Source organism: Doryrhamphus excisus, linkage group LG17 (genome assembly GCF_037039965.1).
Source record: "Doryrhamphus excisus strain RoL-2023G ecotype Guam linkage group LG17, RoL_Dexc_Guam_v1.1, whole genome shotgun sequence".
NCBI classification, from domain to species: Eukaryota; Metazoa; Chordata; class Actinopteri; order Syngnathiformes; family Syngnathidae; genus Doryrhamphus; species Doryrhamphus excisus.
Genome location: NC_136373.1, coordinates 2,745,647 through 2,761,535, shown reverse-complemented (window position 1 = coordinate 2,761,535; position 15,889 = coordinate 2,745,647). Strand labels below are relative to the sequence as shown.

Below are 15,889 nucleotides of genomic sequence, written 5' to 3'. Positions count from 1 at the left end.
TTCGTATGAATGAATACTATGAATACTTTTCTATAAATGTTGATATGATACCGTAATGGCGCACGCTGCCGCCCCGCTGTAAAGAAGTCTTGAGTGTTTTCAGTCTTTTAACCTTGAAAAGCAGACAAGTTGAAAAAAAAAAAAAGAGTCAAAATATGTGTCCAACGGTTGCTGCTTTCAAGCAACCCTTGGCCCCAAACTGGATCATACATAGTAGAAATATCACCAGAAATCATTGCACTTGTAGACTTTGTAACGTGTTCCATGCAACCAAAGTCCAAACCCTTCATCGTTTCTGTCACGTAATAAAACACAAGTGCATTGAGTCTGCCTGACATCAATATACAATATCAATGTATCCATAACATGTCCAATCCACCTTGTACAACCATAAATAAGCTCATAAAACATGAGCGATAACAAGCTTGGGTATAAATGCAACGCCACAGAAACGCCAGCAGAGGGAGCTGTTAGCCCGTATTAAATCCACACATCCATTACCTGAGGGTTGCTTTTCATGACGACCCAATTCCACAAACACCAGCTACAGTCCTAATGATGCAGACAATCACACAGCATCTTAACACGGAAATGCCTCAATTAAACATGCTTGTACCTTTTTCTTAAATGGGTTACTGTTGGTGAAAGAAGGAGAGGAGGAAGACGTCCCTATAAGAGGAGAGAGAAGAGGAGCGCCAAGAACCTAGAACTAAGAGTAGGGACTTTGAATGTTGGAACTATGAAAGGAAAAGGTTGACATGATGCAGGGGAGAAACTGCAGGTAGCAGAGATGAGAATGCTGAGGTTCTCAACGGGAGTGACCAGGATGGATAGGATCAGGAAGGAGTACATCAGAGGGACATTACATGTTAGAGGCCTTGGAGAGAGAGGCCAGACTGATGGTTGGGAACTGGAGGTGGCAGAGATGAGGATGCTGAGGTTCTCATTGGGAGTGACCAGGATGGATAGGATCAGGAAGGAGTACATCAGAGGGACATTACATGTTAGAAGCCTTGGAGAGAGAGGCCAGACTGATGGTTGGGAACTCGAGGTGGCAGAGATGAGGATGCTGAGGTTCTCAACGGGAGTGACCAGGATGGATAGGATCAGGAAGGAGTACATCAGAGGGACATTACATGTTAGAAGCCTTGGAGAGAGAGGCCAGACTGATGGTTGGGAACTGGAGTGGCAGAGATGAGGATGCTGAGGTTCTCAACGGGAGTGACCAGGATGGATAGGATCAGGAAGGAGTACATCAGAGGGACATTACATGTTAGAGGCCTTGGAGAGAGAGGCCAGACTGATGGTTGGGAACTGGAGGTGGCAGAGATGAGGATGCTGAGGTTCTCATTGGGAGTGACCAGGATGGATAGGATCAGGAAGGAGTACATCAGAGGGACATTACATGTTAGAAGCCTTGGAGAGAGAGGCCAGACTGATGGTTGGGAACTCGAGGTGGCAGAGATGAGGATGCTGAGGTTCTCAACGGGAGTGACCAGGATGGATAGGATCAGGAAGGAGTACATCAGAGGGACATTACATGTTAGAAGCCTTGGAGAGAGAGGCCAGACTGATGGTTGGGAACTGGAGTGGCAGAGATGAGGATGCTGAGGTTCTCAACGGGAGTGACCAGGATGGATAGGATCAGGAAGGAGTACATCAGAGGGACATTACATGCTAGAGGCCTTGGAGAGAGAGGCCAGACTGATGGTTGGGAACTGGAGGTGGCAGAGATGAGGATGCTGAGGTTCTCATTGGGAGTGACCAGGGTGGATAGGATCAGGAAGGAGTACATCAGAGGGACATTACATGTTAGAAGCCTTGGAGAGAGAGGCCAGACTGATGGTTGGGAACTGGAGGTGGCAGAGATGAGGATGCTGAGGTTCTCAACGGGAGTGACCAGGATGGATAGGATCAGGAAGGAGTACATCAGAGGGACATTACATCTTAGAGGCCTTGGAGATAAAAGTCAGAGAGGCCAGACTGAGATGGTTGGGAGACCAAAGAGAGACAGATGCAGAAGACAGGGTCGGATGGAGTAGACTCAAGTCCAGAAAATAGTGTTTTGAATTCCACATACACGAGGACACAGAAACAGTAGAAATATTTATACTACATTTATTGGCTTGGAATATGTACGATATTCCCAGCAAGGAGCAGAGAGATTGTGCAGATCCAAAAGTGTTCAGTGGCCAGCAGCCAATGACAACCACCGTCACTGGCTGCTGGAGTCCTGACCTCTATCCTCATCCTGCCTGGAGCCCAGCAGCTCCCGGATTCTTTCTGCGTCCTTTTTGCTCTCCGTCCCCGAGCTCGCGTTTAGATCGCCGATCAGCTCGTCCGTCAGGTGAAGTCGAGCCGTCCTGGGGAAGGAAGACGACAGGGTGAAGACCTGAGGTTATCTAAGTCGTGTTTCTGTGATCCGACTCACCACTCTTCAGCCCCCAGTCGATGAATCTCCTGGCGCTCTCGCCACCTCCGTTCCTGCACGCTTTCTCCCGTCAGCGCGTTCATGCCGAGGATCAGCGCGCCTGTCGGAATCCTACAAAGATGATCCATTCACATTTCCATACACGTCGCACGTCCTGCATATGATGGACTTTCCTACTCTGACATCTGGGAGTCAGAAGCCACGCTAAACATTGACATGTTAGCATTGCTAGCATGCCAACATTTGCATAGTAGCATTTTTAACCATTTTTATAACGAGACACATACAGTACATCAACAGTCAGCGTTATTATGCTATGTGTTAGCATTGCTAGCATGCCAACATTGACATGTTAGCATTGCTAGCATGCCAACATTGACATGTTAGCATTGCTAGCATGCCAACATTGACATGTTAGCATTGCTAGCATGCCAACATTGACATGTTAGCATTGCTAGCATGCCAACATTCGCATAGTAGAATGTTGAGCCATTTTTATAGCGAGACACATACAGTACATCAACAGTCAGCGCTATTATGCTATGTGTTAGAATGCCAACATTGACATGTTAGCATTGCTAGCATGCCAACATTCGCCTAGTAGCATTTTTAGCTATTTTTATAGTGAGACACTTACAGTACATCAGCAGTCAGCACTATTATGCTATGTGTTAACATGCTAACATTGACATGTTAGCATTGCTAGCATGGCAACATTCGCCTAGTAGCATTTTTAGCCATTTTTATAGCGAGACACATACAGTACATCAACAGTCAGCGTTATTACGCTATGTGTTAGCATGCTAGCATTGACATGTTAGCATTGCTAGCATGGCAACATTCGCACAGTAGCATTTTTAGCCATTTTTATAGCAAGACACATACATCAACAGTCGGCACTAGTATGCTATGTGTTAGCATGCCAACATTGACATGTTAGCTTTGCTAGCATGCCAACATTCGCATATTAGCATTTTTAGTCATTTTTTATAGCAAGACACATACAGTACATCAACTGGCAGCACTATTATGCTATGTGTTAGCATGCCAACATTGACATGTTAGCATTGCTAGCATGCCAACATTTGCATAGTAACATTTTTAGCCATTTACATGGCAAAACACATGCAGCACATCAACACTCAGCACTATTATGCGATGTGTTGTCATGCTAACATTATTATGTTAGCATTGCTAGCATGCTAACATTCATGTCGTGGCAATTTTAGCAATTTGCATAGCGAGACACACACAGTACATCAACACTCAGCACTAATATGCTACGTGTTAGCATGCTAGCATTAGCATAGTAGCTTTTTGAGTAGACTGTTATTGCTGCATCTTAAAGACATGTGTAAGGGAGGGGAGAGAGACGAAAGCAAAGCAGACTGGAGAAAAAGAGATGCTAGGAAGAAGGAGGGGGACAGCTGCTGCCTCGTCCGTGCCCCTCTGCCCCGTGAGCCAAAGCCCAGCAGTACTTCATGCACATGAGCGCCTCTGGCAGCCAGCACGGGGTCGGGTATCGCAGCTGGAAAGAACGCGGCTGTCTGCCAGAGCGCTCCTCGCTCTCTAACGCAAATAAACCACGAGCACGGGCCACTCACCCCAACACCGCTCCCATGATGCCGCCTGCCACCAGTCCTCGTACGCCCAGGGTCAGCCTGAAGAGACCTCCAGTCACCGCTGCATTGTAAAACATATCATTACTAGGTCATTTTAGTGGGTGTGCTGCAGGGAGGACTCCATGGACTCACCTCCAGCCACAGCAAAGCTGCTCAGGCTGTATTTGTCCCGGTAAACACACAGGCCTGTACTGATGGAACTGGAGGCGGGGCAGAGGAACATGACGGACACATGAAGCCTACTGCTCTACTCTCCTGGCACCCAAACACATTTATAGCAACACACACCAGCACAAGTCTTATTTCCTCTTATCATGTCTACTGTATTGGTTAATAACAGCATAAAGGTGACTGTAGGGGTGTTATGTCATGTCTAGAGGGCTCTAATGATGTTAAGTGGATTTAGAAGGTGGTAAACAGCTTTATTATGCCAAATATGTCTTATTTTCTCTTATGATGTCTACTATATTGGGTAATAGGACAGTGAAGGTGACTATAGGGGTGTTATGTCATGTCTAGAGGGCTCTAATGATGTTAAAACGTGTATTTTGAAAGTGGTAAACAGGTTTGTTATGCCTAATGTGTCTTATATGTCTACTATATTGGGCCATAGAGATGTAAAAGTGACTATAGGGGTGTTATGTCATGTCTAGAGGGCTCTAATAATGTTAAAATGTGTATTTTGAAAGTGGTAAACAGGTTTATTATGCCTAATGTGTCTTATTTTATCTTATGATGTCTACTATATTGACAAATAGGAGTGTAAAGGTGACTATAGGGGTGTTATGTCATGTATAGAGGGCTCCAATGATGTTAAAAGGTGTATTTAGAAGGTGATAAACAGTTTTTTTTCATGTGTGCAGTGGGTGGTGATCCACTGGTGTCAAGAATTAGTGGTAGACAAGATACGGTACGTGAGAGCTTACTTGAACAGGGTGACAAATGCAGCCACTCTCCAGCTCCATCGGCTTCCATACCGGACAAAGCCGCGGACAGCCGCGTTGTGTGCGGAACGCTGTTTGGACAGGCAAGGAACAAAAGCAATAATCATCCGTCTGCACTTCTGTTGATGTTTTTCCACACAGACTTTTCGGTGACCAACTGCAAAGCTAGCCATCATCACCATCACTTGGAGGGTTAGCTTACCACGGCTTCTACACGGCTAGTGTAGAGTTCCGCCTGGCTCATTTGGATGTACCTCTGCTTGGCGTGGCGAGCCGCCGGCAGGCCTCCATAGATGAAGCCCGCGATGGCGGCAACAAATGCGCTTTTTAGCACATTGGTGACCTCGTCCGAGTAGCCGCGGCTAGCACTGATGGAAGAAAGTTTTCAGAGTCAAGGAAGTACATCATCGTGATGCAAAGGGGGACGCTACCGACTCTCTCTGAAACAGATCCTTCACACGGTCCCAGCCGCTGTCGTTTGGCACGGTGTCGGCCGCGAGGGCGTGCACGGGAGCAGCACAGGAGGAGGAGGAGGAGGAGGGACAGGAGGGTGCAGGCTGGCCAGAAGCCACATCAGCCGCATGGACCCTGGGGAGCAGGGAGCCGAGGCCAGGAGGCCTGGAAGTCCAGATCGGGCCCCGGGGGCCACAATCTGCCAGTCGTCTCCAAAGGGTGAAACTTGTCGCGGTCTGATCCGGATGCATCATGCTTCAGCTGGCATCAGGCTGCGGCAAACACACACACACACAGACTTAACAGCTGGCCGCCGCAGCCCCTGCCCCCCCCCGCCCCTCCAAACAAACAGCCCTCAGGCACAAGAAAGCCTGCCTGGCGCTCAGCTTGTCCGAATACATTAGCAGCTGTCAGGTGGTGGCCTTTCCTAAGTCTATCCTTACTGCACCGTCCTTATTCTCTTCTTCACTTTTACACTTCGGCTACCATCCTTTTTTGTTTCCAATGCTTCCTGAGATAACTTCAGAATATTTTCATTCTTTTAAGATTTGCTGCTACCTTTTTTTATTTTATTTTTTAGCTCAGGTACCAACTTTTTCCTTAAAATTCATTTTTACATTTGGCACAACCATTTTAATGATTTTCTAAAGATTCGGAGCCACCTGTTTTCTTTTTTTTTTGACGCGGAACTTTCGTGGTTTGTGGGTCAGTTTTCTACCCGGATAACTGTGGAAGGGACTGGCTCGTGACGTCACAATCACTATGGTGAACGATTCACCTCACGTGCATGTTTATAATGCCAGACAGGCATTAATAACATGCGTTAATAAAACGATACACAATAGGCAGCAATGCTAACATGAATTATAACATGAACATAAACATAAATAACATGAACACGGATTCCAACTCAGTTGTTCGCTCTTTAAATGTCGGGATGCCGATCGTGTCCGACTAGCTAGCGTGGTAAGTGAGTCCTTTAACTGCATCTTCTGACTAAAATGTCGTGTCTATATTACATTGGCGTGACTCGAACATTACGTATTAAATGTATTTGGATGCAGTGCTTCCAGTGATATTCTTTTCATTTAAACCAGGAAGGTTTGTCGTGCTCACGTTAGCGTTAGCCACCGGAAGCTACTTCTTCGTCTAACAGTCCAACAGTTGTACTTACCATGGAGGTGCAGGTCCGAATTCCAGTCACTTGGGGAAAAGCCCATCAACGACAGATGTTAATAATTAGTGTCGTTTAATGCCGGTACTCGAATGTGGAATGAAGGAGTCATCGTTGTCCTTGCTTGTCGACCTCTCAACTTGTCCATACAGCGACACGGACCACAGCGCCCTCGTGTGGTGGATGACCAACTCCATGACAGTACAGTGCTGCGTTCAAGTGCTGTCCAAGCAATACACAACTACTAGTTTCATCTGTAAAAAAAGTCATAATATTACCTGACAGTTGGAACACTTGGGAAATAAAAAAAACACAGAATAAATAAAAATACTAAATAAATAAATACTGTCATTTCATCAGAATAAAGTCGAAATATCAAGAGAAAAAAACACCCTATTCCAACTAAAGTGTCACGATTTTAGGAGAATAAATTTGGCATATTATGAGAAAAATACATAATATTTTACTACTATAGAAACGACGAAATCATGTTGGAATATTCAGAAAATTACATTCTATTATTACAAAAATATAATTTGAAAAACAAACCATTGAATTGAACAATTGAAAAACAATTCCTCGTATTAGGGGAATAAAGTCCTCGTATTAGGGGAATAAACTCCTCGTATTAGGGGAATAAAGTTGTGTTTGTGGAATAAAGTCAAAGTAGCTGAAAGATGAAAAAACTACAAATGGAAGAAAAAAAGCATGTGTAGTAATAAAAGCTGTATTCTATGAGAATGATAGGATATGATGAAGACGAGATAGTCCAAATGATGAAGGTAGGGTCCAAGGCAGGGCACGCAGCCATCACAGCTCAGTCCTGGTGGGCGGGGGCAGGATGTGCGAGTAGTGTGGGCGTCTTTTGGGGCGGTAGGCCAGCAGGCGGCCGAAGCGGGTGAGGAGCGTCTCCCAGTAGCAGGAGACGTCTCGCATCTGCAGGTGCTCCCAGACGAAGCGGGCGCCTCTGTGGAGAGAAGGAAGATGTCGGCCGTGAGAGACTCCACGCGTCGCCCGGGGAAACATTACCTGATGGCGATCTCTTCTGCAATGGCGTCGTTCTCCTGCACGAACTCTAAGAGTTCTCTGGAAACACATTTAAACTTGGCAGAGTCACGGCGTGAGGGTGGAAGTACCGCATGATTGAACCGGCAGAGTCACCTGACGTCGGAGAGGTCCTGCTTGACGGGGACGTAGTGGACCCAGGGCTTGAGCTGAGGGTAGAAGAACTCTTGCCATTGGTCGCCCACATGAAACACCAAGGAGCCGCACAGGAACAGATGCTTGAAGCGAAAACTGGCCGCCACGCCTCGGAAGTTAAATAAATATCTTCAAAGGAAAGAAAACATTTGATGCTCGTTGGGTTGTTGTTTCTGTTATTGTGTTAGCATGTTAGCATTCTAACATTAGCATGAGATGAGCTGGAATGTGTGAGCTAAAGCGTACTTGTACTTGCAGTGGTCCACCAGTGGGATTTCTTTGGCCGGTGCTCTCCCGAGTGTGTCCTACAATCATCATGAAGGAAAAGAAGATCCTGGTCAGGGTGGCGTGCAAATGAAGGTTTGGACACACGGAAAGAAGCAAGACCTCTGACCTTGTCTGACTTCCAGGCCTGGTTCTTTGTGTATTCTGCATCAACCAGATCTGGCATCTCCCTAGACAGGACGACCAGAGGGTCACGCTCTGAACTGGTCCTACCAGGAAAAAAGGGGAGGATGAGGTCGCCACAATGCTCTACGGAGGATAAGAAACACCTCTATGATTCTAAATAATAATGCTTAGGCTTAAACTAGGGCTGGGCGATGTATCGATATATTTTTTTATCTGCAAGGATGTTAGCCAAACAGCCAGGAGGCTAGCCAGGCTAACAGGAAGTTGGTCAAACTAGCAGGAAATTAGCCAGGAGCGCCAGATGTTCGTCAGGTTGTCAGGATGCTCGCCATGCTAGCAAGAGGTTAGCCAGGTTAGCAGGAAGCTAGCCCGGCTAGCAGGAAGTTGTTCAAACTAGCAGGAAATTAGCCAGGAGCGCCAGATGTTCAGGATGCTGGCCAGGCTAGCAAGAGGTTAGCCAGGTTAGCAGGAAGCTAGCCAGGCTAGTCGGACGTTTGCCAAAATGGATGGACGCTAGCCAGGTTAGCAGGAAGCTAGCGCGGCTAGCAGGAAGAGGTTAGCCAGGTTAGCAGGAAGCTAGCCAGGCTAGTCGGACGTTTGCCAAAATAGATGGACGCTAGCCAGGTTAGCAGGAAGCTAGCGCGGCTAGCAGGAAGTTGGTCAAACTAGCAGGAAATTAGCCAGGAGCGCCAGATGTTCGCCAGGTTAGCAGGAAGCTAGCCCGGCTAGCAGGAAGTTGCGCAAACTAGCAGGAAATTAGTCAGGAAAGCCAGACATTCGCCAGGGTATAAGGATGCTCGCCAGGCTAGCAAGAGGTTAGCCAGGTTAGCAGGAAGCTAGCCAGGCTAGTCGGACGTTTGCCATGATAGATGGAAGCTAGCCAGGTTAGCAGGAAGTTGCTCAAACTAGCAGGAAATTAGCCAGGCGCGCCAGATGTTCACCAGGTTATCAGGATGCTCGCCAGGCTAGCAGGAAGCTAAGAAGTTTAGTTGTGATGCACATAAGCACTAACCTGGATCCTCTGAAGAACCCTTTGGACTCTTTGTTCTTCCACGGCCACCGAGCAGCAGATCTAAAATATACACTTTATGCATCACGACGATATCATGATATTGTGATGATATCTTTGCACCCTGTTTAGGCCTTACTTTTTAAGATCGTCCCTCATAAGGTCCCATCTTCCTAGTCCTGTAGGATATATGGGCCACACAGCAGGACCACCCTCCCAGAAGGTCCATGCTGGGTACATGATGTCCTGGTAGTCTGATGTCTTCTCACACAAACACACACACGCACACACCACAACGTATTAGTGTGCAGTGTAAGCAGCACATCACAGGAAGTTGACCAAAAACAAGCAGAACGTGACAGGAAGTTGACCAAAAACAAGCAGAACGTGACAGGAAGTTGACCAAAAACAAGCACAACGTGACAGGAAGTTGACCAAAAACAAGCAAAACGGTACAGGAAGTTGACCAAAAACAAGCAAAACGGTACAGGAAGTTGACCAAAAACAAGCAGAACGTTACAGGAAGTTGACCAAAAACAAGCAGAACGGTACAGGAAGTTGACCAAAAACAAGCAGAAGTGACAGGAAGTTGACCAAAAACAAGCAGAAGTGACAGGAAGTTGACCAAAAACAAGCAGAAGTGACAGGAAGTTGACCAAAACAAGTAGAACGTGACAGGAAGTTGACCAAAAACAAGCAGAACATTACAGGAAGTTGACCAAAAACAAGCGGAACATTACAGGAAGTTGACCAAAAACAAGCGGAACATTACAGGAAGTTGACCAAAAACAAGCAGAACATTACAGGAATTTGACCAAAAACAAGCAGAACATTACAGGAAGTTGACCAAAAACAAGCAGAACAGTACAGGAAGTTGACCAAAAACAAGTAGAACTAAATAGTCAAAGTAGCGCACACACTAACCTTACTAAAGGAGAAAACCGGGAGGGTCGGCTGCACCCAGTTTGGCACTTGAGGATAATCTCTGACATTGACCACCATCTCCACATCAGGTAACCTGTCAATCAGCTCTAACAGGAAGTGCTCCACCCCGCTGCACCTGAACACACCAAAAGGGGAAATGACCGGCACCATAAACGCTTCTGCTGGCTTGCGCTTAGTTCCCGTTGCTAGGCAGAACAGACCTGGCAGGGAACATGCACTGGCGCTCCCGGTACAACTTATGGTCAATGATCTGGTAGTGGGTGCCCACCCCTCTTTCTACCGTCTGAGTCATGACATCCTGGGAGATACCACCTCGAAAGGGAGCCAAGTCTTCTTCTAGGACCCTAAAGTACACATTCATATAGAAATCACAGCAAAAATACAGTACTGTTCATCTGCAGTACATGTCACTTTTAAGATGACGAGGAAAAATAATGTTTAGTAGCATAGAGAAGATATAGTTGCAAAAATATAAAATAATAACCAGCAGAAATTGAAAAGAAAGTGCTGTAATTTTACAAGGTATTGTCCAAGAAAAGTATAGTGTTCATTTGTGTGTATCACTCTGAGCAAATACAACAATACAGTGATCGATATGTTCATATAATTATTAGTGCTGATGAGGACATTTACCTAAGGTGGCAGCTACAGTTGGCAGAGTTGCACTGACGATATACTTTAACCGCCTCTGAGATCCTGTCCTTCACTTCCTGTTGTCCTGGAGAAACAAAAACTTAAGAGTTAAATCCCCCCACATGTCGTGTAACTGTTGCTATTACTTCACGTAACGACGCAAATAATAATCATGTAGCTAAACCACTTATAAGAAAGGAAATTGCTTGTGAAATCGCTAGTGCAAACATTTAAACGTGAATCGGCGCGTTGTGTTACTTTATATTGTTCAAGTCGGAGCTAGCTTGCCGGCTAATGAATGAAAAGAGCACAGTGTGTTAGCAAAATATAGCCGAGACGATCGCGTTCGGTATCGTTTTAAGAATATCCATCGAAACACAAATACCTGCTTCACAGGGCGAACACAAAACAAACACTTGCAACACAAACAGAAAAGTCCACACGCAAGAACGCTCCATTTGTCCTCAATCGTCAAGCTTTGACTATCTCGGCACACAGAGGAAGACGTGAGAGTCATGAACGAGTCGTTCAAACTCGCGAGTTTTTTTTAAACTGTGTAGAGACTCACGGCTACTCGTCTCCGTCTACTTAGCAGAAGATTCACTTCAGTGGGTGACTCATAAGACTTCTATCAATTCAGTCAATTAAAAAAAAAACAACCGAGTTCTCCCATCTCTACAATGAAGACACTTGTTGCTGATCAGGGATCGGCTACTTATGTCTGAGTGTAGTCATTACGGTAATGCGCACCACAACCGTTCAGTACAGTACCGTAATGGTGGAATAATTGCCTCAAAGGTGCATAACATGAAATTTGATTTTGTGTAATTTATAAATATAATAAATATTAAGAGGAAAAAAATATAATTTTAGTAGTTTATGTTAAAATATTTATAATTAAAATATTAATAGAAACAAAAAAGTTGGTTTTTAATTAGTTCACGGACCATATGCTGGTAGACAGCCTGCTAACCTGGTAAAGATCAAAGATTATCTAATAGCGAGAGGATCGCTCACTCTTACGGTCACCAAACGATGCTTTTCAGAGAAGATATCTTACTTTTAGCTTTTTAACCATTTGTACTATATTTCTAAACATATTTATTGAGCGACTATGAACCTGTTGACTATTTTACATCAACCTCTTTCTAGGTCATGTAGATTAGTTTTTTTGTGTGAGGAAGGAGAAGGAAGAGGAGGAGGAGGAGGAAAGTGTCTCCTGTGAGATGTGACATGAAGTGATGGAGAGAGAAAGAAACAAAGGAAAGGTGAAGCCCAAGCAGGAGTAGGAGTACAGACGAGTCAGACGAAGAGAAAAGTAGATCATTCCATACTTCCACGCCTTCAGCAACAATGCGGCCTGTGTCCTTGTCCTTGGTTTGGACCTTCTGCCTCCACCTGCTTTGCTTTTGTGCCGCAGAGGAAGGTCTGGAGTTCCCCAACTTTGACGGCAAAGACCGGGTGCTGGACATAAATGAGCACAGCTACAAGAAGGCGCTGAGGAGCTTTGAGCTGCTGTGCGTCTTCTACCACCAGCCGCTTCCCACCAGCAAGGGCCTGCAGAAGCGCTTCCAGATGACTGAGCTGGTCCTGGAGGTGAGATCTTCTTCTTTTACAGGAAGAAAGTTGAAAAAAATGCTGTAATTTTACAAGGATAAAGTCAAAATATTAAGAGAAAATAAGTTTTAAGGCAATAAAGTGTGTGTGTGTGAACACCATCCAGCTGAGTGCTCAGGTCCTGGAGGACAAAGACATCGGCTTCGGGATGGTGGACTCTGAGAAGGATGCCAAAGTAGCCAAGAAGCTCGGTGAGATGCTATCACATAGATGACGTAGATGTTATGGCGTTGGTGCCAATGGTGTTGGACCCTGCCCTTGCAGGTCTGGAGGAGGTGGGCAGCCTGTACGTCTTCAAGGACCAGCGCATCATCGAGTTTGACGGACAGCTCTCAGCAGACACGCTGGTGGAGTTCCTGTTGGATGTGAGTGGACCACCAACATAACGTGATTGTGAATATTGTTGGGAAGAATAAAAGTATTCAACTGCTGATGCTGCTCCCAAAATGGCAGGCTTGCATCAGGAAGCATTTGGTGTAAAAAAAAATTTAAAGTAAAAAAAAAAACAGCTCAACATGACAGGAAATTCCCCCAAATTCCGCCTTCATGGACATTTTGACGCGCTATTACAGTGCTTACGTCCTGTTTGACCCTCGGCAGACGCCGTAGTTGTCACTATGTTAATACAAGCGGGAGCAAACATTGAGCAGATACGGAGGAAGAAATTGATATTGTTAAATTTAGCTTAAAAGCCCTGACCGATAGCTCTGGCAACAAGAACAAAGTTATTTTTATCTACCGTCGCTGGGATTTGTTTCATCAAGGACCAGGTCGTCATCTGCTGACTTGAGAGATCCGGGTAAGTACTCAATACACTGCCTGTATTTTTAAATTGACATCCCCGCAGTCGTATTAAAGAAAACGAGTCTCACAATTAATTAGTGTTTTCTAAGAAAACTCACATTAATTTAGACATATTTTTTATTTTTTTTGCTTGAACCTGCGAGGTAAAATCTGCATACGAGCCGTTGGTTAACAGCAGGCATAGCCGAGGACCGCTATGCTGGGTCTTGTCATTGAGCGGGAGCGTTAGCTAGAATTAGCAGTACAGAACTAGTCGTCAACACACACAAAAACAATAAAAACTAGTCGTCAACACAGCAATAAAACAGAGGTACAATATAGCGATAATGGTGTAAAACTAGATGAAATGAATAGCACAATATAAACACAGGTAGACTTGTCAAATAGGTTGTGTACCACAAATATATACCACATCAGGCAGAGAGAACTGATGAAGGTGCGTTTAAGGACGGTGAAAAAAAGTGGGACAAATGGTCTCATGACTTATTTTGGAATAAAATATTTAAAGAAACAACTTAAAAGCAATGGCTAGTTTTTATGAAATGTATTGATGTTTTGGCTTGACCTTGCCGGTCCTGGCTGGCTTGCAGGTTCTGGAGGAGCCAGTGGAAGTGATCAACAACGCCATGGAGCTGCGGGCCTTCGAGAGGATGGAGGAAGACATCCGCCTGATTGGCTACTTCAAAGGAGAGGATTTATGTTAGTGCTTGACTGTCTCAGGAGAGCATGGAAATAGAAATAGCATCTAGTTCAGCAGCAATCAGGGCAAACCCAATGAGATTCACCTCACTCCTGCTCCTTCTTCTTCTTCTTTTTCAGACTACAAAGCCTTCCAGGAGGCGTCGGAACGTTTCCAACCTTACATCAAGTTCTTTGCTATATTTGATAAATCCGTAAGTGCTCAAGTTTTTTAGCGTACAAAAACAGTCCTAATATGAGAAACAAATGTGTCATTTTTGATGGTGTGTTTGTATAAGGGGATGATAAATCCATAAATCTATGATACTTCCTCTCTCTTGACCTTGGGCTGGGCGTCAGGTGGCCAAACATCTCTCCCTGAAGATGAACCAGGTCCATTTCTTCGAGCCCTTCATGGAGGAGGCGGCCGTCTTGCCCGGCAGAGCTCTGTCCGAGATGGACATCGTGGATTTTGTCAAGCAACACAGGAGGTTGGATGCTCTTCATTCCCCACGTTCTTCCATTCCGCCCTGTTGCAACTCTGGCTGTTTGTCTCGCAGGGCCACTCTGAGGAAGCTGCGGGCGGAGAACATGTTTGAGACGTGGGTACGTGGCGGAGCGGTGTGCTGGCATGTTGCTCCATCACTCGCTCACTCCTCTTCTTCTTCTTCTTCTACAGGAGGACCACATGGACGGAATACACATTGTTGCCTTTGCCGAAGAGGAGGACCCAGGTCTGACAAATCTGTTCTCTCCTTCACGTCCAGCTACTCTTACATCTTGACGCCCCCCCCCCTCCCAGATGGCTACGAGTTCCTGGAAATCTTAAAGGACGTAGCCAGAGACAACACCAACAACCCGGATCTCAGTATCATCTGGATTGATCCCGACGACTTCCCTCTGGTGGGATTCATTCACTTCATATTCTATCTATTTCTTATCATAAGGTACATACTAGGCACCCCCAGCCCCCACCAACAGCAGCACCTTACCTCACTTGCTTCTGGAAATAAAGTCATTGGTATTCCCATAATATGATGACTTTATTCGATAAAGAGTATATACTATAAGTGTGATGAAGCTAAACAGGAAGTAGCCGAGGTAGAGGATGGGAGGTGAGAAAGGTTGTGTGGTGTTTTACAGCTGACCACGTACTGGGAGAAAACCTTCAAGCTGGACTTGTTCCGCCCTCAGATCGGCGTGGTCAACGTGACAGACGTAAGTCAGCATACGCATGCCGCCGTCTGCATCACATTCATACTGGTTGGTGTCCTTTCCACCCCCCCGACCCCCCACACAGGCGGACAGCGTCTGGTTGGACATGTCTGACGACGAGGACCTGCCCACTGCCGAGGAGCTGGAGGACTGGATCGAGGATGTCCTGTCGGGCAGGGTCAACACCGAGGACGACGACGACGACGACGATGATGATGATGATGACGCTGCCCTTGATGATCACCACCTCACCCATGATGATGATGATGATGATGATGACTACTAGACCTTTATTGGACTATTATTATTATCGTCCCTTTACTTATGCATCATTCATACAGAAAAGCTACTGCATCATCATTGTTATTATTATAATTAGTGAAGGAGTGTACTAGCCTTGTGTAAGAAGCCTGTACAGTATGTTCACTATACATACTTTCTTTCTTCTGTCATTGGTTTGTGGTAAAAGTAAGGAGCTCACATGTTGACGCATAACAGAGCATAAAAGTGCTAAAATATGGCGCAATGTTCATTATAATCTCACTAAACACCATTCTTATACAATCAATCTTAATATAGCGTCTGACTTCTGTAGTAGTCTTCGATACCGCCCCAAGATGGCAGCAGTGTGACGCCATGACTGATAGATGCCGTAGAACCACCGTCGAAGAAGAAAAGGCGGAAGTCAGCAACGCTTGGAGATAAAGCACCACCGCGGCAAAATGCAATCGTGTTTAAAATAAAAAACATTCA

General features: G+C 45.5%; 3 protein-coding genes across 7 annotated transcripts; 1 reads left to right on the top strand and 2 right to left on the bottom strand.

The window, feature by feature from the left end:
• Positions 1–2,102: 2,102 nt before the first annotated feature.
• Positions 2,103–6,790, bottom strand: timmdc1 (translocase of inner mitochondrial membrane domain containing 1). The gene is made up of 8 exons (XM_058085962.2): positions 6,625–6,790; positions 5,433–5,722; positions 5,200–5,365; positions 4,980–5,068; positions 4,186–4,253; positions 4,036–4,114; positions 2,432–2,542; positions 2,103–2,363 (listed from the first exon to the last, which is right to left on the bottom strand). The coding sequence occupies exons 2-8, from the start codon at positions 5,702–5,704 to the stop codon at positions 2,216–2,218; spliced, it is 933 nt and encodes a 310-aa protein (XP_057941945.2). The 5' UTR covers positions 5,705–5,722; positions 6,625–6,790; the 3' UTR covers positions 2,103–2,215.
• A 262-nt stretch (positions 6,791–7,052) lies between these two features.
• poglut1 (protein O-glucosyltransferase 1) lies at positions 7,053–13,235 on the bottom strand. Of its 5 annotated transcripts, XM_058085943.2 has the most exons (13): positions 13,179–13,235; positions 12,370–12,795; positions 12,157–12,286; positions 10,823–10,907; positions 10,390–10,533; positions 10,169–10,304; positions 9,384–9,505; positions 9,248–9,307; positions 8,219–8,318; positions 8,071–8,129; positions 7,786–7,953; positions 7,654–7,710; positions 7,053–7,591 (listed from the first exon to the last, which is right to left on the bottom strand). In XM_058085943.2, exons 5-13 carry the CDS (start codon positions 10,479–10,481, stop codon positions 7,435–7,437), a joined length of 951 nt encoding a protein of 316 aa, XP_057941926.2. In that variant the 5' UTR covers positions 10,482–10,533; positions 10,823–10,907; positions 12,157–12,286; positions 12,370–12,795; positions 13,179–13,235; the 3' UTR covers positions 7,053–7,434. The 5 variants fall into 5 exon arrangements, with proteins under 5 accessions (XP_057941926.2, XP_057941924.2, XP_057941925.2 ...); XM_058085941.2 differs by having other exon boundaries at positions 12,157–12,795; XM_058085942.2 differs by lacking the exon at positions 13,179–13,235 and having other exon boundaries at positions 12,157–12,914.
• LOC131137697 (calsequestrin-2-like) lies at positions 11,720–15,668 on the top strand. The gene is made up of 11 exons (XM_058085936.2): positions 11,720–12,418; positions 12,546–12,630; positions 12,704–12,804; positions 13,834–13,942; positions 14,063–14,136; positions 14,282–14,412; positions 14,482–14,527; positions 14,601–14,655; positions 14,724–14,824; positions 15,065–15,139; positions 15,222–15,668. The coding sequence occupies exons 1-11, from the start codon at positions 12,176–12,178 to the stop codon at positions 15,420–15,422; spliced, it is 1,221 nt and encodes a 406-aa protein (XP_057941919.2). The 5' UTR covers positions 11,720–12,175; the 3' UTR covers positions 15,423–15,668.
• Positions 15,669–15,889: the final 221 nt, after the last annotated feature.